Source organism: Neopsephotus bourkii, unplaced genomic scaffold, assembly GCF_033783945.1.
Source record: "Neopsephotus bourkii isolate Nb327-2 ecotype Australia unplaced genomic scaffold, CSIRO-AGI_Nbou_v1 NB_951, whole genome shotgun sequence".
Taxonomy (NCBI): Eukaryota; Metazoa; Chordata; class Aves; order Psittaciformes; family Psittacidae; genus Neopsephotus; species Neopsephotus bourkii.
In genome coordinates, this window is record NW_026901445.1 from 1,889,483 (window position 1) to 1,914,314 (window position 24,832).

Consider the following 24,832-nt stretch of genomic DNA (forward strand, 5'->3'; position numbering starts at 1 on the left):
CACATCTCTCCACCCTGAGCAATGTGATCAGTGATGCTCCTAACTTCTCCCATGATGAGCAGTGGATGAAAAGCACTGTTACATCACGTCCTGAGATCCACTGTTTTCTCTTTCATTTTGAGTTCCTGTGGTGAGCAACACTAGCCATGGGAAGAGGCTGCAAATCCAAGCTGCTATCATTTGTCTGAGGTCAGAGCCATCTGGGAAGAGGACAACATGGCTTCAGCTCTCCCCTTTGGAGGTACCCGCTTTGATTTCCAGTCACAGAAAGAATAATCACCCTGACGGAGACCTCTGCCTCAAGTGAATGACCCAGCCTTACAAAGACAGGAATTGGCACTGAAATCAATGAATCCAGTAAGCTTAAGTCTTGAGATGAACCAGCCAGCATTACATGTTGCACAAATAGTATGTCATCCTCCCTCCCAAGCTATAGCTGCTGATCTAATCAGAGACAGTGCCTCTTCATGTAAGCAATACCAAAATGTTTCATCTGTCAAGACTTTGAATGACAGCTGTAGGAAGAACAGGTAACAAACTTCATGTGCACCGATAATTTAATCAAAACCCACAAAAACCAAATAAACGCATATACTGGATTGTACATGGCTGGATGAGGAGCTAAGAGAGCAAATGACAGATGCGGAAAAGTCACAACTACCTTCTTTTCTTTACCTGTTGTGCAGCCCATCAGGTGCTTCCTTGCTCTTATAGGAAATGACATTATCGGAAAGAGCCTGGAACTGCTTTCGCATTGCTCATCCTAATCTTCTGCATGCCAGTCAAGGCCCTCAACTGCTCTCCTCTGCACCAGAAACTGCAAGGCTGCATGCAAGGTGTGAGAAAAGGAGACCACACCAACTTGTTTCTGTGCTTTTTTGCGTGCAGTTTGTGGCCAGGCACTGAGAAGGAAACTCAAGGTGTTGATGGGACAGATAGATGTGACCACTGAACAGCATGGGACGGATTTTGCCTAGCTGCCTTCCTCCACAAGCTTTCCAACCCAACCAAGACCCTTGCTGCTGCTCCGTGCCTAGGCAGTGGGGGCTCTGTAGAGCAACAGTAGCACTCAGAGTTAGGCATCTCATGGACTTCACCGTGGCTCTAGTGGCTGCCTCCATTGTTTGCGGGATATTCTCCCCCCCGCTTCCCTGCTTCTAACGAAGATTCTGATTAATGATCGCTCATTCCTAATTGTCAAATTTCTTTTCCTTCATCCTGTGTCTAATCACCAGTGACAGAAGCCATTACGCAAATGAGAGCAGACGACTTCCCACAACTGTTCTCGTTGGTAAAAGCCTTGTAATTTAAAGCTCTGATTTGTAGAGGAAAGCTGCGTTTCCCCAAGGCGTACGGGCATCTGTTCAACTTACACTCCAAGAGCCTCCACTTCCGCGGGGGGGGGGCCCCCCCCCCCCGCAATTAGTTCTCTGCTTGCAACAAATATTTGACTTTGCAAGGCAGTAATTAGAACTTACTTCGCATGTGTTTGTCACAGTAACAGCATCTTTTTCCCTTCTCTTCTAGGCAGCATCAATGCAGAAAAGCACTCAGATGGTGACTTCAGGACTCCCCAGGACAATGGTGACAGAGGTGCCGTCTCCAAAACAGGAGCAGAAGATGAAGACCGCAAACCAGAGTGCAAGGTGCTCCTCACACACAGAGGAGAGGCTTAGGGAAAAGCACTTTGAAAAAACCACACACGCAAAGGCAGTATCCCCTGCGGCAGTTGCGGCTCTGCTTCCAGGGCTGGTGTGGCAGCATGGGTTGCACATGTATCAGCCTAAAGGCCTGCCAAGAAACTGTCATGACCACGAGTGCACCATCCCCGTCGTAGGATTTTAAAGACCAGTTGGCTGTGTTCAAGGTTGGCTAATTCATTGATAAGAGCTACTGCAAAGAAAGAAGCCCAAGAAGTCTTGGCCCAGGCCTGTCCCCCTATCCCTCAAGAGCTGCTTTGATGCTGAGGGTCTCCCCTCTCACCTGCACCTGTTGGATTGCCTGTGCAGTGCAGCTATGTCTCATACCTCCTCAACCCTGGCCTGCTGGCTTCACCCTGAATCTGTTTTATCCCTCCAAATTTCCTGGGTGATCACTGCACTGAACCTGGTCACCAAGGGGTAAAATAGTGCATCAGTGTAAAGACCAAGTCTCTTCTCTTTCCAAGGGATCACGGCTCCTCAACAGCCATACACTACAAGGATTATTTATCCTTAGGAAAAAAAATCCCACTTCTCAAAGAATAGAGAAATGAGGGAACAAGAAAAGAAAGGTATTCTAGGACCTAAGGTAATAAAACCGAACAATAGTGAAAGAGAAAAATCTTGGGAGTCCGATCTTGCTTTTCAAATGACAGTTCTCATTCATGTTTCTTAGCACAGCCTGAGACACTTCTGGGCTTTGTGCTGCTAGCCATGCATGCTACCCAAGAGGGATGTGCACAACAGAAAGACTACAGGATCAGACTAACAGACCACTAAGTTCAGTGTAACAGAAGCAAGTGTGCATTCAGAGACGATGATCCCAACAGGCACAGCAGGGAAGGGTGAACACCCAAGGTTACAGAAGACTCCTGTATTTCCTACTACTTCCACATTCACCCTGTCCCCCCCAAGAGTGTGAGAGGACAATGCCAGTTGTGGTAGCCCAGGTTCAGACAGCTGTCTCTCTTTCCCCAACACTACACCAACATCCCTAATCTCTATTCAGGTCTTCCACATTTTACTGTATGTTAGAAATTTGTTCAGATTTAGCCAACATTTCACTGCTGGCAAGATGTCAAGATTGCTGTAGAATTAATATTACCATAAGATAACATGTGCTTTTATTAGGCAGAGAAGACTCCATCACCCAAGACTGCTAACATACAGCAGGGGTACACAAACAAAGCCGCCTGCCCAAAATCTCTTTGACCAATGTCTGAATTGGATAAAGGACAACATGGAGAACAAGGTAACCCAACAGATAAGCAACTGATAGAATACATTAGACAGGATTGTGTAGTTTGCTCCATCATTCTGTCAGTGACCAGAGCATGGCGACTCCATTTAGGTCAGCAGGGAGGGAAATGTGTTCCCTCCTCACACACACTTGTCGGTGACAGGGTTCAAGGATACCATCTTATTCCCAGCTTTAGTTTCAGGCTTAGAGAAGCAGTACAGGGAAAGTTGTGAAGACCTATGATAATACAATTGGTATTGCTGTTTTGAAGGCATAGCTGGAGACCAGCAGCTTTCACCAGTGAAGAATATCAGTGGAGTTACTAGAAGCTACTGAAAGGTAGCTTTATACATGCATCTCTTATATAGCTCTCATATACAGCCACTCACAAAATAAAAGCCACACAGTTTGTTGTTCAACATTGGTTGTATTTAAGAACTACACTTCAGAAGGTACCGTGTGTTGGTCACACCCCACCCCCTGCACACACACCCCTAGCAGAGAACACACAGCTTCCGAATACCATGGCAAGGGGCATTGAAAGCACAAGGTGAAAAGGGAAGGGGCAAGGAGTCAGTCCATCAGTGCATTGTAAATGAGCTTTCACGAAGTCAAGTGCAGCAAAACCTGCTCAGACACTTTAAGAGTTAGACCTTTGGCAAATAAAGAAAAAAAAGCATCCTGAAGTACCATTCTCTCTCCCCATGGGATATGAACTCCCACCCTGAGCTTCAAGAGCTGATGGTGTCTAACAAGTAGTACCGGTGACTACTGTGTGTTAACAGCACAGAGATGAGATTTCATTTGAGCATCTTTCAGCCAAGGGCATGTGCCCAGGATTCCTGGGAAGGCCTGGCTTTTGGCAAGAGTCAGCAGCTTAGCCTTTTTTCTCACCTGCCCAAAGGCTGAACACTGATAAGCATCCAGCTGAGTGACCTTCATCTGGGTCTAACCACAGCTCTGGAGAGTCTGCAACAAATAACATGGCAGTCAGACTACTCAGTGACATAGATACATTTCTTAAACAAGAACCCTGCACATGCCAATTACACTTCATCTATTCTGACCTGTAAAGCAGCCAGGAAACTAGCCCTTGGGACCTCCTGTTTGAGAAGCCTTTCACCTTTGTGCAAGACAAGCTCACTGCAAGTGGTGCATGAGCTGTCCCACCCAAGGATGGAACAGGAGGCCAAAGACACTTCTTGAGTGCCATGTTCTTAATGCTTTTATCAGAACGTCAGAACAAGCCCCAAAGAACAACAGAGAAAATGCTGGGAAGTCTCAACAGAATGACTTCCCCACTGTTCCCTGGGATGAGATATATGGGCTTCTTTCACCTCTGGTTCTTGGGACCCATTACAACTGCGTCAAACATACAAGACCTTTGCACCACCCCCTAATCCAGGGACAGCAGTGCAGCACACCTCAGGGAATAAAAAGCCAGTCTCCATATGAGTCTAAGGCTTTTGTCTGCAAAAGGAGGAAGAAAGCAAAATCATTTTTGAAGGTCATTGCTAAGGATTCTTAAACAGAGGCTTGTCTGGTTCTCTTGTCACTTCCCAGCCTGCCATGTCAAGTCCCAGAACACAAAAAGGATCAAGATAAACTTAACCACATTTAAACAGAAAGCCCCAACCTCTTTCACATGACTGTACAAGGAAGGGAACCACACACTGGCATGGAATAACTGATGGACAGGAGCCACACATCATCACACAAACACACGCATCTGTGCGCAGCCACACACACTTGAGTTCTTGAAGTTTCAGTAAAAAGAGCACTTTCCCATGTTACTCCAAGGAGCCAGCACCCCTGGTGAGGAGAGAACAGAGGCTCTGTACCTATCTGACGCTGCGTTTTGACTGTCTAGCTCAACACCCCTGGGGAATTTAATTTGAAAATGTGGCTTAACCATTCCAGACTTGGAGAGTGCCCCAGCATTAATGCATCCCTCTTCATAATGTATATCCCCCTTCAACCACACTGCAGCTTCAGAAGAGTGGGAAAGAAGCCTTCACTCCCCCAAAAAAGCTGTTGGAAAGGAGGTTTATCTAGACTCCTACAACACAGATGTTATTTGGACAGCATTGGATTTGGTGCTCACACACTAGATGAATTCACTCTGATCTCTACCCTGTACTAAGTCCAAAGCATGGATGTCATAAGTTGAAGAAATCAAACCAGTTGTGTAGTTGATCATCACACACAGGCTATGTTTGTTTCCATTTTACAAAAAGGTGCCAAGAGTTGAGCATGGACAGGTCCTCTAACAACAGAGGACTTTTAAACCTATAATACCCATATTATATTCACTGCAGGCACCAATCCATAAACCCAGCCAGGAGGTCCAAACCCTGTGAGGCTGAGGAAACAAGATCACACGTGGTTCCCCTCCAAGCTCTTCTTCAAATGCCTGAAAATCCTGAAGCAACAGATCAAAATGCCAGAAATCATGCTCCTTGTGGCAAACAGGGCAGAAGGAGAAAAAACAAGCTAGTGAGCATGAATCCAGCTTCCAGCAAGTGCAGACTCTTTCTCGGGAGGTTCGGTTAAATGAGAATGGAGGATGAATGGGGTACTAACAGTTTTGCAGTTCCAGTAGCCCCCTTTATTGTACTGGGGCAGGGATAGGTCAGGAAACCCATCAGTCTGTTAAGTGCTGCGTGCAATACTAGCGCTCAGTATCTTCCATTGCTTGTGAACAAAGCAGCTCCAACATCAGTCACCCGGCAGCCAGGCATTAGTCATATCGTCCCTTAATCATCATATTCAACAAGGGACCCACCTGTTCAAAGCAAAAACAAATCATTAGCTGGGACAGATATACTGCAATAGCAGCTGCAGAGCCTGCTCCTTCTGCAACCTTAGGAGCTGAGCAGCCCAGGACAAAGGATATCAATGCACAAACTGAACCTAAGGTACACCAAATCAATTTTGAAATATCTTCTGCATAAAACACTGGGGCACCCCTGAGCACATCCACAAATCCCTACCAAAATTGCACACACCCAACTTTTTCCACCAAAATACTGCATCACCAGTATTTGTTTGAAACTTTTTAACTTCCCACCCTAGATTTGCAATTTCTGAGCAGATGCTATTTAAAGGAGCAGCAGTCATCAGGGGTTGCTTTTTGCAGGGCAGAGAAGGAACATTCTTACTCACTGAATCCTCTCTGGTCCTTGGGGTCACTTGAAAGGAAGGCTAGGACTGACGATTTTGCTAAGGTTTTGTTTTCAGTCAAGACCACTCCCATTTCTCAGCACTGCCTGATCACTGAGGGAAGTTCAGCATGCTAGGGCAATAAGATAATCTCAGGGGAGAGGCACGATGAGTGCACCAAAGAGGAGTTCCTGAACAGTGGTAAGGTTACAGACCGTGAAAACATTTCTATTCACATCCAGAATTTCCACTTTCAGATGAGCAGGACATCTTCAAAAGCATACTCATACAACTTCAATCTGTTTTTCTGAAATACCAGTTGGTTAAAATGGCAAAGAATTCAGAGATGACTGAAGCACATGGCTTAACAGAAGAGATTTCTCTTAGTCAAAGAGACTTGGATTCAACAGGTAAAACAGTTCTGATAAACACTGGGCAGTTGCTGCACATAAGGATAAGCAGTGTTTAGGAGCAACACTTTCCTGGCAGGACCCAAAGCCAAAGTACACCTTCCCCCACATACAAGAACAATTACACCACTGTAGAGGTCCTCTCCAGAATTATAATTTAAAGAGCTTGCCTTTTTGCAGCCAAAGGACCTTCTGAAGACAGCAGGAAGAACCATTCACAGCAACAGAGCAACCCTGCTTTCTCCTACCCTCACTGTGACACCTGCAGAGCCAAATAGTTGGCATCTCGAGTTCTGCAATAAGCCATGATGATTTCAACAGCAGTGACTGTATATTGGGTTTTTGTTTGTACCTCTTGTGGATTTCCTAAGGCTTCTCCCAACATCTTCTCAATGTTCCTCATTATTGCCACTTTCTGATGAGCTTTTAACGGATACTCAATTCTCTTTGGGGTTGGGGCACCCTGAAATATCAAAAAGAGCTCATTGTAGCTTCCTGAATTAGCAGATTACTCCACCTTCTCCCAGTCACCTAATTCTTCACATGACACTCAAAAGGGAGAAAGTAGCTTTCAGCTTTAAAGCAAAGGATTTGGTGCAATTAAGTTCTCATACTGACAACACGTGCCAATACATCTCTACCTGAAAAAATCCCCTGGGACAGGCTACCCAGGCTGTGCAGGAAGGTCCTTGTACTCACCTTGTACCAGAAGTTCACAGTGATGGTAATCCCCCCATTCAGGAGAGACTCAATGTGGTGCCACCTGCATGGAAACCACACAGAAAGGAAAAGAAACTGTTGCTGTAACTTATAGTGAAATACCTTGGATGGATGAGTTCAGACAGCACTAGGCAAGCCCTGCCCTATCAAGACCTTGGAACTTCTGGAAAACTCTCATTATTTAAATACAGATCCTTTTCTTGTACATGTTAGTGGAGTATTTGCACAATAACATGGTGCCAGGAAGAATTACCACTCCCATCTGACAGACAGGAAGCAGAAACAGATTGGCCCAAGATATCACAGAAAATACCATACTTACTGAAGAAGTCAAACCAAAATTGTCTAAGAGCCAACCCAACACTTTAAGCAGAAGGCATTTTAAATCTCTGTTTGCTGGTCACTGCATCCCACCAGCCTTCTTACCAGTACATAGGTATGTATAGTACATCCCCTGGACCCACCACCGTCTCATAGCCAACCACACTCCGGAAGTTCGGGAACTTCTCATAGTCAGGATTGTCAAAGTCCACCTAATAGAAGAAAACATTAAGAAGCTCAGAAGAACTTCCTGCAGTGACAGTCCTCATTATTGGCTCTCAGTATCAAACCATCCTGATCTTCCCTATATAGCTTTTACTTTCCCATTCATGTCTGAACTCCACTCCTCAAAGTACCACCAACTTAGACAGGGGTCCTGCAATTTGAGCAAATCTGTGTTTGACCAAGTTATTGGTAAAACAGAAGAAAGCAGAAACTGCAGTCCAGTTGGACTATCAGTAAGGAGATGTTTACAGCCCTAGCACTTGCAAGTCAGGACCAGACATATACTGAAACACCACTAGTTCTTCCAGCTATCCTCAGTGTATTCACCAGTTAACAGATCTGAACACAGGTTTTGCAAAAGCTCCGCCAGTGGTGTGTGGCTTTAATTTCAGGGTGGTTTCCTCCCATCCAGCAAATGCTAGACAAATGCCCTTTTCTGGCATGGAGAACAGGTCTGCTATTCTCACCTGGCTCTGTCTGTCACAGGGATGGTGCACAGGATAAGGGTAGAGGCATTCAAACTGATCAGGAGGGAACAGGATACACCTCTTATAACCCTTAATCTGAGCAAAGAAGTTCTGCTGCTCATCATAGTGAGCTGGTGTCACATTCCCTATAGAGAAAAGATGATAAACAAGACACTCAATGTACATGTATGAAAGACAGAAACAAGTTATGTTCCTTGCTAAGACAGCAAATACACTCCCACATATTTTGAAAACTAAACAAGGAAAAAGCCCACAGGAACATAACAAACTGATCACTGTATCAGTCAGCCTTTATTGAGCAGTTGCTACTCCACTTAATTTCCATTCTAAATCCATATTTAGCAACTTATGCTCTACCATATTCAGATTTCCAGCTTGTTACCATGAACAGCAGATGCTGAACGTTGACTGGAAACTTTTTCATAAAATACTGTTTAGATGACAAGTTGTGGAACAGACTTTCAAAAATTATTAGTTTAGAGAAAAGGAGTCCAACAGCCTGATTTTAGAAAAAGTCACAGTAGTTTTGCAAGAAAACAAGTAAACAAATTTCTTTGTCACTGAGCTCCCAATAGCAGCACCTCCTCAGTATGATCAACAGTTCTGAAGCTTGGCTGTCACTACTTGATCTTTAATTTAGTCAAACCTTTAAATACAGTGGTGCATTTTGTCCCCATCACAACTACATTTTTCAGGATGTCTGCCAATTCAGATATTATTCTTTGAGCTTGCTCTTCGTATGTGCTTTCACTAAAGAGAATTAAGATAACATTTAACCCCATAACTTCCCTAAAGAGATCACACAATTGCATGCTCATGTAAAGACACCCTATTCTCTAGCACACACTGATTCAAGATTCCTTCGTTCTTGTGCATAAGCTGTTGATAACAGGACTTTAGTGATCATGTTATAACCCTTAAGGAAGTGCTAGTGCAGCACTTTTATAGAATCATAGAATAGTTAGGGTTGGAAAGAACCTTAAGATCATTTAGTTCCAACCCCCCCTGCCATGGGCAGAGACACCTCACGCTAAACCATCTCACCCAAGACTCTGTCCAACCTGGCTTTGAACACTGCCAGGGATGGCGCATTCACAGCTTCCCTGGGCAACACATTCCAGTGCCTCACCACCCTTACAGTAAAGAACTCCTTCCTTATACCCAATCTAAACTTCCCTTGTTTAATTTTTAACCCGTTACCCCCAGTCCTATCACTACAGTCCCTAAATGAAGGGTCCCTCCCCAGCGTCCTTATAAACCCCCTTCAGATACTGGAAGGCTGCTATGTTAACTTCTTTTCTCTCAGCTAGTAAAAGAAGTGGCAAAGAAACTCCCATAAGTTAAAAATGACTTGCGGCAAAGGGAAAAAACATCTGCTGTGAGAACAGAACAGTCAAGAATGGTTAAGTAATTGCAACTGGACAATTGTAACTGGATGTAACAGCCAAGTGATTATAGGCCATCCCACTTCAGAAAACTGTGTACACTCATTACCCAGATACTGCGATTACTTTCTACTGGAATGCTCTCCTTGTCAACAGTGTAGTGGTACCTCTGAATTCTAACATGCCTATGAGTCAGTCTTCCCATGGATTTAGAACTCCACTCTATCCAACCATTTTTAGGATTTATCCATCTTCAAGCTCCCCAGTGGCCTCTAACCTTCTTAGAAGAAACTCAGCTCTTAACTGAAAGAATTCCTTCCCACAGTGTACCAGCTCAAATAAGAACAAATGCTTCACAGAATAATCACACTTCCTCCTGGGTAGACATTCAACATGCTAAGAAGCCCAGAATAAATTACCAAAAACACAGCTTTACCAGCATCGCACAGAACTTTTTCATAAGCAGACAATTCATGCATTCACAGTGCACCTCTAGGGAAACATGAGCTATTTCTTTGGTTATTTCCACTCTGAAATCCAAGTTAAGTTGTGACAGCCCAAAGCTTTAAACTGTCTGCTCTGAAGGAACACTTCCAAACTAATGGAAATTCCATTTGAAAGACCTTCTGGAACTGAAATATAGAACTGCTGACCAAATCTTCACCCTTTCTCCTCAGTGCAGAGGAAAATGCTTACCTTCCATGCCAATAAGAAGCAAGTTAGAAGTCAGTTGACCCCAACCACGTTTCCCTTGCTGCTTGTTAATCCAATTCCAGTTGAAACCAAGGAAATCCACCACAATCTTCCTTCCTACTGTGTCATTGAGGGTTTGCTGCAGATATAGCCTGTATTTTCCCAGATAAGCAAAAATCAAGTATTAAGTTTTGTAATGAACATAAAGACCTACCTCTGCATCTCTTTAGACAGATCTCCAAGCAAAGGCACATAATTCTCAAGATTCTGTTCTATCACCACATACCGTAAACACCTGTGGAAGGAAAGAGCTTCAAAAAGTCCGCAAACTTTGCTGAAAGACTTTTTGGTACAGAAGGGAACAGAACTCAGTTCTGCTTGAACAATCACAGGGGGAAAAGGTCATTTCAGAGCAAGAGCAATTCGGCTGCAGTGCAAGAGCAGGATACTGTAAACAGACTGGCCACTCTCAAATATCAAACACACTTACGAATAACCCCCAGATAAATATTACCACTTTAACTCGCCTATGATAACAGTTACCTCTTCTGCTAGGACTGTGTGAGAGCAAAAAGGGCTAGGAAACTCAGCACATTTCAATACCGAGTTACTTTAAAACTATGTTTATGTTTAGACATAGAGAATCAGCAGAATCAAACATCTGTATTAGCAATTGCACTGCTACAGACTGTCTGCAATGCTGGAAGAGAAATGCATTTTTAAGCTCAAGGACTGCTTTTTCTCTAGAAAAAGCACACCCAAAGCTAAGAAAGAAGAGAAAGCCACAGATGACAAGTGGACACAGGCATTGAGTTGCTTCCAATTAAGTATCACTACATCCTTTTAAAAGGCTGATAAAGTTAACTGAGGGTTTAAGTACAGTTGTCAGTAGTTATATTCTGTGTAAATGTGAAGCTCTTTTCATTATCTTACCGCTCTGTTAGTAGCGCAGTCCATCACCACCACCAAACACAGAGCACATATGCAACCTTTCTCATGTTTCTGAAAGAGGGCTGGCACCAGCTGCCTTGGTTTTCTGTAAAACAGGCTGAGTGCCATGGCTTGTATCTTTTATCAGATACCATACTCTGTCAAAAGCAAGTGAAGCTCAAGGCTTTCTCTATGCAAACCCTGCCTTGGACAAAAAGGAAACAGAAGGAAAAAAAATTAAAATCTCTGCAGGTAATGTGAAAAATTTGATTAATTAGTGGGATAACGTTTTTAATCAGGTAACAAGGCTGCTGTCAACTAGCAGCCCTGCAGGATCAACACTCACTAAAAAGAAACTTAACCCCTACTCAGGCCTGCAGAAGCAAAGAAACCTCCACACATCACTTACCTCTCAGCACTCCCTTTCTGTTGAATTTCTTTGAGTCTGTCCACAAACTCAGCAAACTTCATCTCTTCCCTGCTTGATTTGGGCTTGAAGTTCTTAAAATTGGCCATCTTCTTCTCATCGTAGTACAAGAACTTGTGTGTGCTGGCACTATACACTGAGAAGTCCCCATTGCCAATGTTTTCCTGGAGGTAGTCCAGGTCCCATTTCAGAGCAGGATAAACCAGATTCGTATCTGTCAGCACCACTGGCTCCTGGAGAGAAACAGGAAGTCTATTGATTCAAGTACCTCTTGAACTTGAGACCGATCACATTCATTACTGCGACCACACAAATGCTCTTTGAAAACAAGGAATTGAAAAAGGTGTTTAGAGTAATTGGATACCTTGATCTGGAGAGTAAGATCAAGCAAAACACGACTGGAAGCTTTAAGGAAGTGGTAGCCTGCTGCCACAGAAAATTCCTGGTAGCAATGGGACAGATTCCACTACCTACTTAGTTAATCTCTAACACATGAGGTTAGACAAACACTAGCTGGGAACAGTTTCTGCTCCTGCCACGTAGCAAGGAGATGCAGTATATTCTGTCTGCTTGTTTCCAGCTTCAGCTATGAAGGGGTAAATACTGACAGAAAGGTATCTCTGAATCCAAAACCAACGCAAATTTCTTTTTTCTCAAGGGATCACAGCCAATCTTTAGCCACCAAAACCCTGACATTATCTCATCTCTTATACACCAAAAAAGTTTAAAATAATATCAGAAACAAACCAAAGCCCACAGCACTACAAAAGAAAGGACATCACCTATCTCCTCACCTATACACAGTTAACAACCTAATGCAGAAGGACAGCTGTTGTGTTCCCAAGGCATGCCTGCACAGCTTGCTTTCTTGCAGGCTTTCTTTAAAAACAAAATCATACACCAACGTTACCAGAATGAGACTGAGCTTATCCAGAACCAATGCCAGACCTGCTATTGCAAGGCAACCCTCACACCTGTGGCCACTCTCGCTTATAACATAACAAACATGTGCCCATACACAACATTTCCACAGTTTCCATCCCGACAACTAAGCACTTAAAGCAAACGTTTCCTGTAAATTTCAGAACTCAACTCTTAAGCACCACGAAGAAACGTCCACTAAGAGGAGCGTGCCAGAGGTGAGTACCTCCGGGATGGCATCCAGAGCCAGGAGGCCTGATGGGCACGGCTAGCAGCCCCCACGCCGCCAAGCACAAGCCGCCGGCCCAAAGCCGGGCCGGGCACCGCTGCTCACCGCACCTCGTTCTCGATGAGCTCCTCGGCGCGCGGATCGCTGTGGCTGAGCCGCGGGATGGGCCGCGTCTCGAAGGAGTAACGACGGAACTGGGAGTCGCTCCAGCCAGGCCCTGCCGCTACCGCCGGGCCCTCACGGCAGCCCGGGGTCGCCGCCGAGGAGGAGGAGGAGGCCGCTGCCATCGCCGCCTCCACCGGAGAACCCGGAACTAGAAAGCCGGAAACGGAAGTTGGCCGAAAACAGCAACTCCGGAAACGAGGGGAGAGGGCAGAAGGCTGTGAGGCACCATGGAGAGGGGAGGAGGGAGCGGCGGCTGCGCGCAGCGCCCCCGCGCGGGGGGAGATTGCTGGCGGCATCTGCTCCCCTCCCCCTGTTGCCCGTCCCGAGGCTTTTGGGCATCTTTGGATCTGGGAGCACACGCGGTAAAAGCCCGCCGCAGGAATCAGACGGGATCGCTGTGCTCCTCGTGTCTCGTCGCTTTGCCGCCCTGCATGTCTTCAGATGGCAGCCTGGGCCTCGCAACAGCCACTAGTGCAGCTCCTTGAAGCTGCTCCACCACCACATCCCGAGGGAAAAAGGCAAGTGTTGTTTGACTACATCAGTTTAGTAAGATTTCATGAGCTCAGCGTCAGAGCTATTGAATTTGTGTGAATTTGTTATGTGAGGCTGTCGTGGTTTAAACCCAGCCAGACAGCTCGTTCACTCACTCTCAGTGAGCGGTGCTGGTCTGGAAGCAGTTGAGTACATTTTGCTTGCAAGATGCAAGCGGCAAGAACAATGATAGCTCTTTCCCAAGAATAAGTGCCATGTTGGCCATCAGGTCTTGAGAACATTTCGGTCATTCAGTGATTTTCATCTTACAGTAGATGGATTTGGTATTCTGTCTGTGTAGAACTTTACTTTCATGAGAATAACACGACCTATTTTCCTCTGCCCTTCCAAAATATATTAGCATGCTTAGTTTATATGAAAATGCATGCCCATCGCTCTTTAAATCTACAGGACTGCTCCTGTGCAGATTAAGAAAAATCTTTACAACACATTTGCAAATGTATTTGGGTGCTTAAGAAGCTTGAGCCACAGCTGTGAAAGCTTGAGCCAAGCTGTGAAAGACTCAGACATAAGCCATAAAGTAAATACCCAGACGTGAAGAGCCAGTGAAAGGAGCAGATGACCACGATCCAAACCTGCATCAAGCTCTTGAGCCCAGATTGACAGTGCAGCTGGGAACCGAGGGTCCCCACTTCCAGCACGACACTGCTGTCCCCAGCATGCCGCACGCTGCAGAGGTGGGACAGGCATGGAAATTGCCAGCAGCCTCTGCAATGGAGGGTTGGGCTCCAGTTATTAGGTAACTAACTGACATACTACACTGCAAATTCAGTTGCAAGAGAGTTGGCTGAATTAAGATACCATCCCTAAAACAATGTGATGAGGCCTTTTTGGGGGATAAGTGAAGAATCCTGTTCTAGCCTGTGACAATGCCCCCACCTCAGGCACACTGCATCTCAGATATATTCTTGTGGTTCATCGCTCTCTTCATTCAATTAGTAGGTGTACAATTAATATTGTTATTAGAAGGAATGGCTTTAATGACAAATTGTCACTGATAGTTTTTGAGCTGAAAAAGTTTATAATGTAGATCGTTATAGAGACATTACCCATTATGGCTGATGTGAATAACTGAAGGAAAATGAGTTCAACTACCACAGAGTTTACATAATGAAGTAAACTGCAAAAGCCTTTAATGCTCGTATCGATTTTATCTGCAATAATGTATTGCTTGTTTGAAGAATAGCATCACTAAATTAACACACCATTTCAGCTGTTCGAATTTCCCTGGCTGCACAGGGAGAAGACGGTATTAACTTTAATAATATTGATACTGATACAAAGCAGGCAATTTGCATAACGCCACCAGCTACAGCATTGATCTGGCTGAGCATCGACCCAGCTCTCCGCAGGAGGCTGCCCCGCATCTGCAAGGTAATACCTGACATAAATTCCCATTATCCCGCTCCAGATGATGACAGAGCGAAATATCGCACCGATGCCCTTTCTGTCCATTAGCTGTTATGTCGATATTATAATAGCAGCGGCTGATAATTAATTAATGCCCTGGACCGGAGGGAGGGTGCGCTGTACTCTGCGCTAGCCCCACCCCCTCTAACCCCGCCCACCTCTGGCTAGCCCCGCCCATCGCCCGTGCTACTTTGTCCCTACCGGCCGCCGTCGGCCGCGGTTGTGCGGTGTCGGCCATGGCGGCGCCTATGCTTCGCGGTGTCCTCTGGCAGCGCGCAGCTGCCCGGCTGCCGTCGGCGCGGGCTGCCGTGGCAGCGCTCCCGGGGGCGCGGGCGGGTGAGTGATTGGGGAAGAGGCAGCGGAATGCCTTGACAGGCAGTGGGGTGGGTGCTCTTGAGCCGGTGGGCTGGTGGCGCCGGGGCCGGGCTGTGAGGGCGGCGCGACCTCCCCGGCCCGGCCGGCGGGGCCCGTGCCCATCCGGTCGTGTTGCTCTCCCGACAGCCTCGCAGATGACCCGGGACATGTTGCCTGGGCCGTATCCTCGCACGCCGGAGGAGCGGGCAGCCGCCGCGAAGAAGTACAACATGCGGGTGGAGGATTATGAGCCCTATCCTGACGACGGCTTCGGGTGAGCTGGGGCGGTCCGGTGAGCAGCAGCATCTCTGGCTCTGTGCTTGTGGCTTCTGCTGAGCGCTCGCAGGTGCTGTGAGCTTAGAGCTTGAAGGCACTTTTAATACAGGAACAAGTGTAATAAGTTGGAGATACACATGAATAAAATGCTGTAAGAGAGGCTTTGTATGCTGATGTGATGCAGGGCTAACAGGGATGAATCAAAAGCTACTCTAGTATAAAAATTTCAGGAAGTCTTTAAATGTTGGGGAACACTGGCATGGGCAAGCCAGCTACAGTTCTGTTCTTCACTCTAGCTTGCATTTTCTTCCAGCTGGCATAGCCCAAAAGGATACACTGGGGGAATGCTCTTTGCTACGGTGACATCAATGTGATAATGATTGTGGTAGTTGCATGTATGCATTTTAAAAATCGTATTCATGGAAGCTATAAAATCAAAGTAATGCTTCCATTTTCATAAGCCTAACCTATAGCGTCTCCTATAAAATATGTATAAATTACTACAGATTTCTTATATGTTTGGGTTGGTTTTTTTAAATATTTTTCTCACAGTTATGGTGATTATCCCAAGCTCCCTGATAAGTCGCATCATGAGAGAGACCCCTGGTACAAGTGGGACCAGCCAGACATGAGGCATAACTGGGGAGAGCCGGTAGGAATGCTAGTAGCACTTTTCAAGCTGCTAATCCGTACTACTGTTATTAAATGCTAACATGTGCATCTTTGTTAGCACTTTCTGTTTAATTCTTTGTGTAATTGCATTGCCAAGTTCAGGTGTGTGTTCCCTATGCAAGCATGGACAATTGGTCATTTGGAGAGAGGCTATAGCCCTCAGGGTATGTGTTTTGAAAGCACTGAGGACTCTTAATGTCTTATTACATATGAGAAGGGAGACTAAAAAAGTTTATCCGTAGAAAAACTCTCATCCATTTTCTGTGCCTGATCTGACTCAATATGAGAGTTTAGTTCAGAATCATTTAGCAAAGAAGCCATTGTTTAAGTAAGTCCTTTTAGTACAATGGTAGTAGCTATTGCTACTTTATTACCCCAGGGTTTGTTTGGTGGGGTTTTCTTCTGTTTTTTGTGGGATAGAATACAAATAAGGTGGTTTTCTCTGAAGAAATTTTGCATGCTATCCTTTAGACTTTGAAAGTTAACATAGGTGCTCTATTAATTTCTCTTAAGTTCTTCAAACTTTTTGTCAGGACTAACTTTTCAGTTAGTGCTGGATCTTTCTGTGAATGACTGCCATCTAACTGTGATTACTGAACTTTGTGATTGACTTGACCTCTTCATGCTAACGGTAGAGACAGTAGCAGCAGGTACCCTACCTGTTTTGAGGAACCAGCCTCCAAGTGACAGGTAGTTGCTTCTTTGTTTGAAATTACATTGCTACTTCTGTTTGGGTATGTTCCATAAATGAGGGTACCAGTTTATACCATGCCTTTTCAATGGTGTTGGGAAACAAATATAATACAGTGATTATGTATACAAATAAAAGCTGCTGCTACCCTGTAATTAAGCATATTACCTGGTGTAAGTATAGGATGGAATTTAAAGTCCTGAGTTTTACTGCAACTGGCAACTTGCTATGACTGTAGGTAAATCGCTTGCCTCCTCTGTGGCTTTAACTCCATTTTCAAGGTGGAGATGAAACAGCTTCTGGCAGTTTTGTGAATGATGTCAAACACTTCTTCCCTTGATAAAAGCAGCTTTGAGCATGGTTGGTAAATGCCTGGTGGTTTTCTTCTGTTCTTTAGATGCACTGGGACTTTGACATGTATACTCGGAACCGTGTTGATACATCCCCCACTGTAGTACCCTGGCACATCATGCGCAGACACTTCTTTATCTTTCTGGGTACCATGCTGGTCATGTTTGTTCTTGGAGGGATGTATCCATCTTACATGCCTGTGGTGAGTGATGTCCTTGGGTAAAGAGAGGACAAATAGGTGTGTTTCTTGTCACTGCTGATACCCAGAAGAGTGGTTTTGCTGAAGCGAAATGATTGGATGCAAAATGCTGCTGCTGGCAGGAGCTGGGCCAAGGGTTGTCCTGTGGCCTCATCCAGCCTGAATTGTTGTTTTGACTGGCTTGGTTCAGCTCACAGTTTGTCTTTCATAGTTAGCAGTTCCTGTTCCCAGGGAACTAATTTTAAGCTATGCTTCTTACAGTGCCCCTTCTTTGATCTAGGTGTTGTTCTCATTCACTGTGCTCATCTGCTGGAGGGTGATGCTTTATTTCTTCTTTTGCCCTGTTTTTAGTTATATCTCATAATCTGTATCAGTTGGAATGTACTTCTGAAAAGTACATCTGAATAATACACAAATAGCTTTTTCAATATATTATCCTCATGCTGTGGGATGAACTGTTGGTTAAGTTTAAATGCAAGACCACTTTGATGTTTCTATTAAAGGCCATGGGTTTATACAAAGAACTCTGTCACTGAATTTACTTCCCTTATACTCTAATATTCCTACTGAAGCACTTAAGAAATAGAAATTTAAATTGGAAATAACAGGCCTTGATTTGGGTGGGGGTGTGATGGGATACCCCTTTGTTTGCTTGGTGAAATAATTTGCCTCTCTCTTGTAGGGACCGAAGCAATATCCCTTCAATGACCTGTATCTGGAGCGAGGAGGAGACCCAAATAAAGAGCCACCAGTGGTGACACACTATGAAATCTGAAAGTTGTTGGAGTGCTATGCTTTCCTCTGACACTGATGCTGGGGATGGCATCTTCTCTAGCATTCACTGTGTTAACACTTGTCCTTCAAGGTTCAACCAGTAACTGCAGTGAAATAAACCGATGACATCTACTGTCCTACTTGTCTTCTGTTGGTTTGAGAGAGCTGAACAGTGGCCAGGGAAATTAAATGACCTTTGCCATTTTTTCTAGATGGCATTGTATTGTTAGGCAAACTTCTGAGAACAGTCCTAGAACAGCTGCTAGTTTATGTACCTTGTGCACAAACATTCCTCAACTAAGCCTGTCTGTGAAGGAGATATTGCCTATTACACAGGGGCTTGCAGCAGGTGCTGCTTGATGTTGCACTCGAGTGTCATAATTTAATGTGAAATGAGAGGCAGAACCAGACTGGCAAGTGGTGGTGCTTGGGAGTCTCATACTATGTGAATAACTGTTCATCCTTACTGGCATTGATCTCTTCCTGGTTTAGATGCCCTCTCGAGAGAAGCTTTACACAAGCAGTAGGGAGCCCCAGTGAGGCACAGAGCCTTGCTGTGTATAGCCTGAAGCATGCTGCCCAGCTGTGGCTAATGAGCAAGTACAGTTCTGGCTAGGCCTCTTCTGCTCTGCCTGGGCTTTGGTGCAAGAACACAAATGCTCAAGTTACTCCTGTGTGGCCCGAGTTCATCCACCACTGTTGGCATTGCATCTGATCCACGAAGTCTGACTGTCTTGCTGTAAACCACTGGTCTAGAGCCTCCTAATGCATTCATTGAGTTTGCTTGGGAAGGCTATACATGTAAATTCATTAAGGTCCTAGATGTGTTCAGCTCCATTCTTCCTTTACCATAAGTTTTTCCTCTTGCTACTGGAGGAGGCAGTACCCTCGGTACTGATTTACAGTGGAAGTTCTCTCAACTCCCCTGTGCTGTTTTAGGCCCTGCTGTTTGGCTGCAGGAGTGAGTAATCACAGAAGGCTAAGGGCTTGGACTGTTCTGGGTGCCTCCTATAAACTGTAGGCTGTGTTCTCTTCTCAACACCCTGTCATGACTCACAGTTCCTTGCTTTAAGAGAAACAGGTATTTGGGGACAGTGATTCATGATTTTTTGATCTATAAAGATTTTTAACCCCAAATTGTAAAGGACAGTTAGCTTGATCTCTGTGAAGGGGTTTCTGTAAGCGTGTAAGTTCAAGGGGATTGCATGACAGAATGCTAGGATATGCAAATATTTATGTGTAATTAAAAATAACTTTTTGAAGGTGCTGAACAATCATCATTCATCCTGGTGTCTGTAAACTGTCCTCTTCTAGTTACAGAAATGCTTAATTCTGAATTATGGACAATGTCATTTTAACCCCAGAAGGGTTTTTGAAGTATTTTTTTGAGCTGTGGGGACCTTGAAACTGAATTCTTTAAAAACAAAGTATTTATGCAGGAGAAAAACACCTTTAGGGGTACTCTAGTAAGAATTACCATTCCATAGCAGTTATGTGACAGCACTATATGCAATGTGAGAGTTGTTAAGAGTCTTCTAGTAAAATGGAAATTATCAGAGCAGTAATGGGATGGGAGCTTTATCTTGCTGTATGCTAAATGATAATGCAGCAGTGGCACAGAGGCAGGTTGAGGCCCATCAGCCTTATTTCATAGCATACCACATGGCTGCCCTGCCCCAGCACTGTGTGGTGCTGCCTCTTTTGGAGTTTCATACCCAGTCTGTATCTAGCCAGTAACTTAATGATGTGTTTTCTTGTTTTTATGGGTAAGGCATGTGGGTAGGGCAGAGTATGGCTCAGAAATCCTTGAAAATGGGGTTTATGGTGTGGGCAAATTTTCCTCAAAACAGGAGAATGGTGGAGGTCTGGATCCTTCTGGCTTTTATGTTTTATTTTTCTCCCTGGCAACTAGAATGCTTTTAAGAAACCCAATTTCTAAGCCTTTATTTCTAAACCTTCTGCATGCCCTTTTGGGAAGGCTCGAATCTGTATTGAGGCAACATTCTGAGAGGTTGACTTCAGAGGCAGCAAGACACACACTCCAGTTATGGTGTTCCTTGGCCTACAGCATGAATCATTTCGGACTCGTGGATGGAGCATATTTGAAGTATCGTTACAAAGGTGTTTGGGAGCCCTGTGCTGAGCTCGGCTGCTGCTGAGGTCCCCGGTTGTGGTGCCGCGGCAGAGGAAGGGACACCCCGAACCTGGGCAGGAGAGACCGAGTCAGCCCCCCTCACACACACACACTTTCGGGTCACACCGAAGACCGGCTGTGGCCCAACCAAGGCGTGGCTCCCACGCCCCTGCCGGGGTTGCGGTCTCTGCTCCCGCCCTCAGCGGCAATTCCGGCCGCACCACAGCCGCCGGTGCTTGCCCTGGCGCCTGCGCGGGCGCTGCGGGGGCGGAGTGTCGGGCGGTGCTTCGCGGACGGCGGCTTTTGGGCTCCCGGCGGCCACCGTTGGCAGAGCCTTCGGGTGTGGGAGCAGCTGGGTCTTGGGTCGGCGGCGCGGCGGGGACGGCCAGCGAGCCGGTAAGCGCCGCCGCCCGCTTTCCTCCCTTCTTCCCCGCCGCCTCCGCTCAGCTCGGTCTGATGTGAGTGGCTGCTCCTGCCCTCGCACCCTTCAGCCCCGCAACCAGGGATAAGGGCCCGGGAATGTTCACGGGCCGGGCCAGCTCTCCCTGTGGCACCCCTGCCCTCCTAGGGCCTGGCCCCTCGCCTCCGTGTCCCCCCAGCCCTGGCCCGCTTTGCTACCTGCCGGCCTTGGTGTCGGCGTGCCGGCTCCGTCCCTACGTTCCGTGGTTCTGTTCCTAGCCTTCTGTCCCGGGAGCCCCGGTAGATTGTTCCCCTCTGCCGGAGGGCCGGCTCCTGGGCAGCGTCGGGCAAGAAGAGCCGAGTGGGGGGAGCTGAGCTGTTTGACATGGGCCGTGGAGGGGCCTCCGGCGTAGCCGGGAGCCTGTTTGTGACACCCGCTGTTTTCCATCAGTGCTTTCTTCCTGGGCCTTCCCTCTTTTTCAGTCTCACACAGTGCAGTGCTGTTGAGCAGAGCAGGCTGACTCGCTATGTGTGCATGCACTGCCATCTGTACAGCGCTGTGGCGCTTTAGCAATAGCTTTTGAAAGTGCTCAGAGCACAAGAAGTTTTTTTATGTACCATGGGAGCTGTCATGGAGGAATGTGCTGAGCCCTGCCCTGCAACAACCCTGCTTTGCAAACACCGATTAGCTGAGATTAGTGTCTGTGCCTTCTGTGATCGGGGTTTATAATAAGCACTTATGACAACAGCCTGGTTTTAGGGTACTGGGGAGCTCAAATGGAGAGTGTCAGCACAATGCAAAGGGAAGGGGCTGTACACAGATTTCATGTTGATGCTGGGATGTGGAGACAGTAGGGTGATTTGTGTTTTAACCATTGTGTCGTGGCTGAGAGGCCTTTTTCAATTCTTAGGGAGGTTGCTTCTCACCTGAGTGACCTTGGACAAATCTTTTCTGTTCTGCTCAAGTTCCACCTTTAGCTAAGTGGGTTCAGGCTGTCAGCTCCTTTGGGTGCCGCATGGGAAGTCCAGTGTCAGCAGAACTGTTCAAAGAGAAATGATTGGGTGCCCAGTGGCAGGAGGAAGATTGGGAAAGTCAGTAGGAGGGGATTTCTGATTGACAGTGTTTGGGTGGTGCAAGTGAGAGGAGTGACTAGAGCGATACCAGTGATTATTATCATGTCAGCTCTGAGGGTCAATTAGTTGATACAACCACCACATAGTCTTTTAGAATCTATTCTAAAGTTGCCAGTATTTCAAGTTAATGTATGCTAACTTGAGAGTAATTTTTGCCCCTGTCAGCACTGTTTGCATGGTCCACCATGATCTGAGAACACGTGCTTTTACTTTTCACTGTTTTATCTGCATGCTCCCCGTTTCCCACTGGTGGGAGTGCTCTGATCTGCTGGGTTTTGCTGTGCAGACACTGTTACCTTTCAAGGACCCTGTGCAGGGGAGGATGCCGGGAAATAATGTGGCTCCCTTTGGGGCTCAGATTTGTTAATACTTTAGAGCTGTAGTCGGATGTCTGTAGGAGAAGGAGGGATTGTCGTGATTATTTAATCAGAGGTCCTGAGTTAAGCATGAGCTTTCTCAGAAGTCTCACACGCTGGTTTGGAAGGTATCAGCAGGTGGCAACATCTCCCTAAAAATTCTCACATGGAAGAGTTGAATACTTGTGAATTTTTCTCAGGTAGCCGCAAGAGGTTGCTAAAGAGGGGCTTTTTCCAGCTTTAAGGATCGGGAGTCCTGCGCTGGATACATGGATGCAGACATGCAGAGTGTGTAGAAGGATCACTTACCTAAGAGTTAAATCAGGATTTTTTATATATATTTTTTTTCCCTTCCAAACTGACACTTGTAGCCCTGCATCTGAGCAAAGTGCCACGTGATTCAGACCATGGTTTAGCTGTCAGCACAGCTAATAAAAACAGTGTCAGGTAACCAAGGAGAAGTTAATCACAGCAAGCTGGCAAGATGCAGAGTGTTGTGCTGTGCTCCCTGCTGACAGCTTTACTTTATTCAGCATGATACCATGATTGGATAGTTAGCAGCTCAGTTTAGCTAGAGTTATGAGACCACACTGCAGCCAAGCTCAAAGGTTTTGGAACTGCACATGAGAGTGACCCTGCTAGTCTGTGAGTGACTACAGACGCACATCATTTATATTGCTGACATGCCCAGAAGGCCTGGGCACACTCTGGGATGGAGAGGTGCTGGATGCTTTCTCCTCAGCAAGAATGAGATCCTACGTGGAACAATAATTTGCATTTATTCTCAGTTTTGCAGCCTCCTGGCTGCCTGCTGCTGATGTTTGAATTTCAGTTATCCTGCTACATTATTGCCCAGCTAATCTCTCTCTAGTGACCTGGGGAAGTCGTGCTCCCATTTTACAGGTGTCAGTTGATCCATTCAGAGTAAATAAAAAGAATTGTTGTCAGAGCTGAGATTGAAACCCAGCAGCTACTTCTGGATTGTTTCTTCTCACTTCCTACCTTTTACAAACTCAAGCAGAAAGTCAAATGATTTTTTTCCATTTGCTTCTCAGAGTGAGAACAAAGTACATTAACTGAATTGGCTCATGCTAGCATTGCACTTTGTTTTCTGTTGCCACGTCACTTTTCTGCTTGGAATTTAGCCTTCTCTGAGATTCCTTTTGCTCTCTTTTTATGTATGTGTATATACTGACATCAGCTTGTTCAGTGAGAGCAGCTAGTGCTTTGCAGATACATTTGTTTAAATTAGTTTCTGCAGCTCAGTTAAACCAACCTGGACTGAAGACCTGAGTATGTTGTTTAATGTAGATCCCATTCCTTTTCCTGAAACTCTTCTGTAATTGGAGTATATGAAAGAGAGAGCTATATATGAAACAAAATTTGGGGTCAGACAGCTTGGATTGTTTTGGGGTGGTTTTTTTTGTGTGTTTCTTTTTTTTAATTAATTCAAAAAAATACCGTAATTCATTCCAGTAAAATTCTATTCACTACCTCAGGAAGTAGCAAGTAACTTCTTTCTAATAAGAGCAAATCGTTCTCATGTTATCCTGGTAAGGGGGATATTTTGTTATTGATACAATTATTTTTGTGTTGATTTTATCTGCCTGTTCTAACCACTGTGAAATTTTTTCTAGAGCCTGGAAGATGAAGTTAAAGGAAATAGAGCGAACAGCTGTCCAGGCATGGAGTCCAGCAAACCACCACCCCATTTACCTAGCAACAGGTAAAGTTCTTCACAGTTCGTGACTATTAAACTCTGAGTCACAGAGAGATCTTGTGTACAGTTGGTTTGAACTTTCAACAGCTCCCACTTTAATAATCTCTGGAAAACCTACTAGCAATATACTGAGAATATTACAGCCTTTATGCTTTTTAAAGTGCCTGTTAGAGGATTACTTCTATGCCAAACTTTGACACCTTAAAGGCTAGTGGTTTTTCAAGGGGTTGATATGTGGGGATTTTGGTATAACTTCCAGTTAAGTCTGCATGAGCTCCGTCACCTGCTTGCCTTGAAAAATACTTGGTATGTCTGTGGGGGAAAAAAAAAATTGTTTTGGTCATTCAAGCTCACTTTTACTTTTGTTCGTTTGCAGTCATTATCACTGGCTTGACAATCAAATGATAGAAACCTCCCTAACGTTGCCTGTTTTGGTTAACATTCAATTTTCAATACTTCTGCAAAACCTTACATTTGAATTTTGTTGATATTATTCATCAGTGTTAATTTTATTTCCTGAAGTGGAAAGTCAGTCTCTTTACTGAGTTGGCAACAGGTGAGTTTAGTGTCTGTGTGGAACTGACAGTTTGGATTGTTATACTGGGTTTGCATGGCAAAGTTTCGGTAGTGGGGGCCTACAGGGGTAGCTTCAGTGAGAAGGTGCTAGAAGCTTTCCCTATGTCCGATAGAGCAAATACCAGCCATTTCCAAGACAGACCTGCTATTGGCCAAGCCCGTCAGTGATGGTGGTAGTGCCTCTGGGATAATGTGTTTAAGAAAGGGAAAAGTTACTG

At 45.4% G+C, this 24,832-nt stretch overlaps 3 protein-coding genes across 5 annotated transcripts in view; 2 read left to right on the forward strand and 1 right to left on the reverse strand.

Annotated features, from left to right (window-relative positions):
* Nucleotides 1–3,347: 3,347 nt before the first annotated feature.
* On the reverse strand, nt 3,348–13,370 carry HIF1AN (hypoxia inducible factor 1 subunit alpha inhibitor). Its single transcript, XM_061358765.1, is given in 9 exon segments — nt 3,348–5,725; nt 6,865–6,975; nt 7,212–7,275; nt 7,659–7,765; nt 8,246–8,391; nt 10,348–10,496; nt 11,684–11,934; nt 12,962–13,277; nt 13,279–13,370. Coding segments are annotated over 9 exon segments (1,266 nt in total). The 5' UTR covers nt 13,356–13,370; the 3' UTR covers nt 3,348–5,680.
* A 1,807-nt stretch (nt 13,371–15,177) lies between these two features.
* Nucleotides 15,178–18,428, forward strand: NDUFB8 (NADH:ubiquinone oxidoreductase subunit B8). Its single transcript, XM_061358766.1, has 5 exons — nt 15,178–15,314; nt 15,480–15,606; nt 16,161–16,260; nt 17,369–17,524; nt 18,204–18,428. The coding sequence occupies exons 1-5, from the start codon at nt 15,215–15,217 to the stop codon at nt 18,294–18,296; spliced, it is 576 nt and encodes a 191-aa protein (XP_061214750.1). The 5' UTR covers nt 15,178–15,214; the 3' UTR covers nt 18,297–18,428.
* A 2,272-nt stretch (nt 18,429–20,700) lies between these two features.
* Nucleotides 20,701–24,832, forward strand: part of SEC31B (SEC31 homolog B, COPII coat complex component) — a 37,286-nt gene continuing 33,154 nt past the window's right edge. The window contains exons 1-2 of one of the 3 annotated variants that reach the window (XM_061358768.1): nt 20,701–20,825; nt 23,956–24,044. In XM_061358768.1, the coding sequence (XP_061214752.1) occupies nt 23,966–24,044 (79 nt within the window). In that variant the 5' untranslated portion in view covers nt 20,701–20,825; nt 23,956–23,965. Of the gene's footprint in view, nt 20,826–23,320; nt 23,612–23,955; nt 24,045–24,832 lie in introns of those variants that run through there. The other 2 variants (XM_061358767.1, XM_061358770.1) reach the window with 2 other exon arrangements.

Excerpts from the sequence above, each read along its gene's own strand:
- NDUFB8 (XM_061358766.1), top strand. The coding sequence starts at position 15,215 with ATGGCGGCGCCTATGCTTCGCGGTGTCCTCTGGCAGCGCGCAGCTGCC. Across the intron at positions 15,315-15,479 it reads GCTCCCGGGGGCGCGGGCGG|CCTCGCAGATGACCCGGGAC; the intron begins GTGAGTGATTGG and ends CTCTCCCGACAG. Across the intron at positions 16,261-17,368 it reads GGCATAACTGGGGAGAGCCG|ATGCACTGGGACTTTGACAT; the intron begins GTAGGAATGCTA and ends TCTGTTCTTTAG.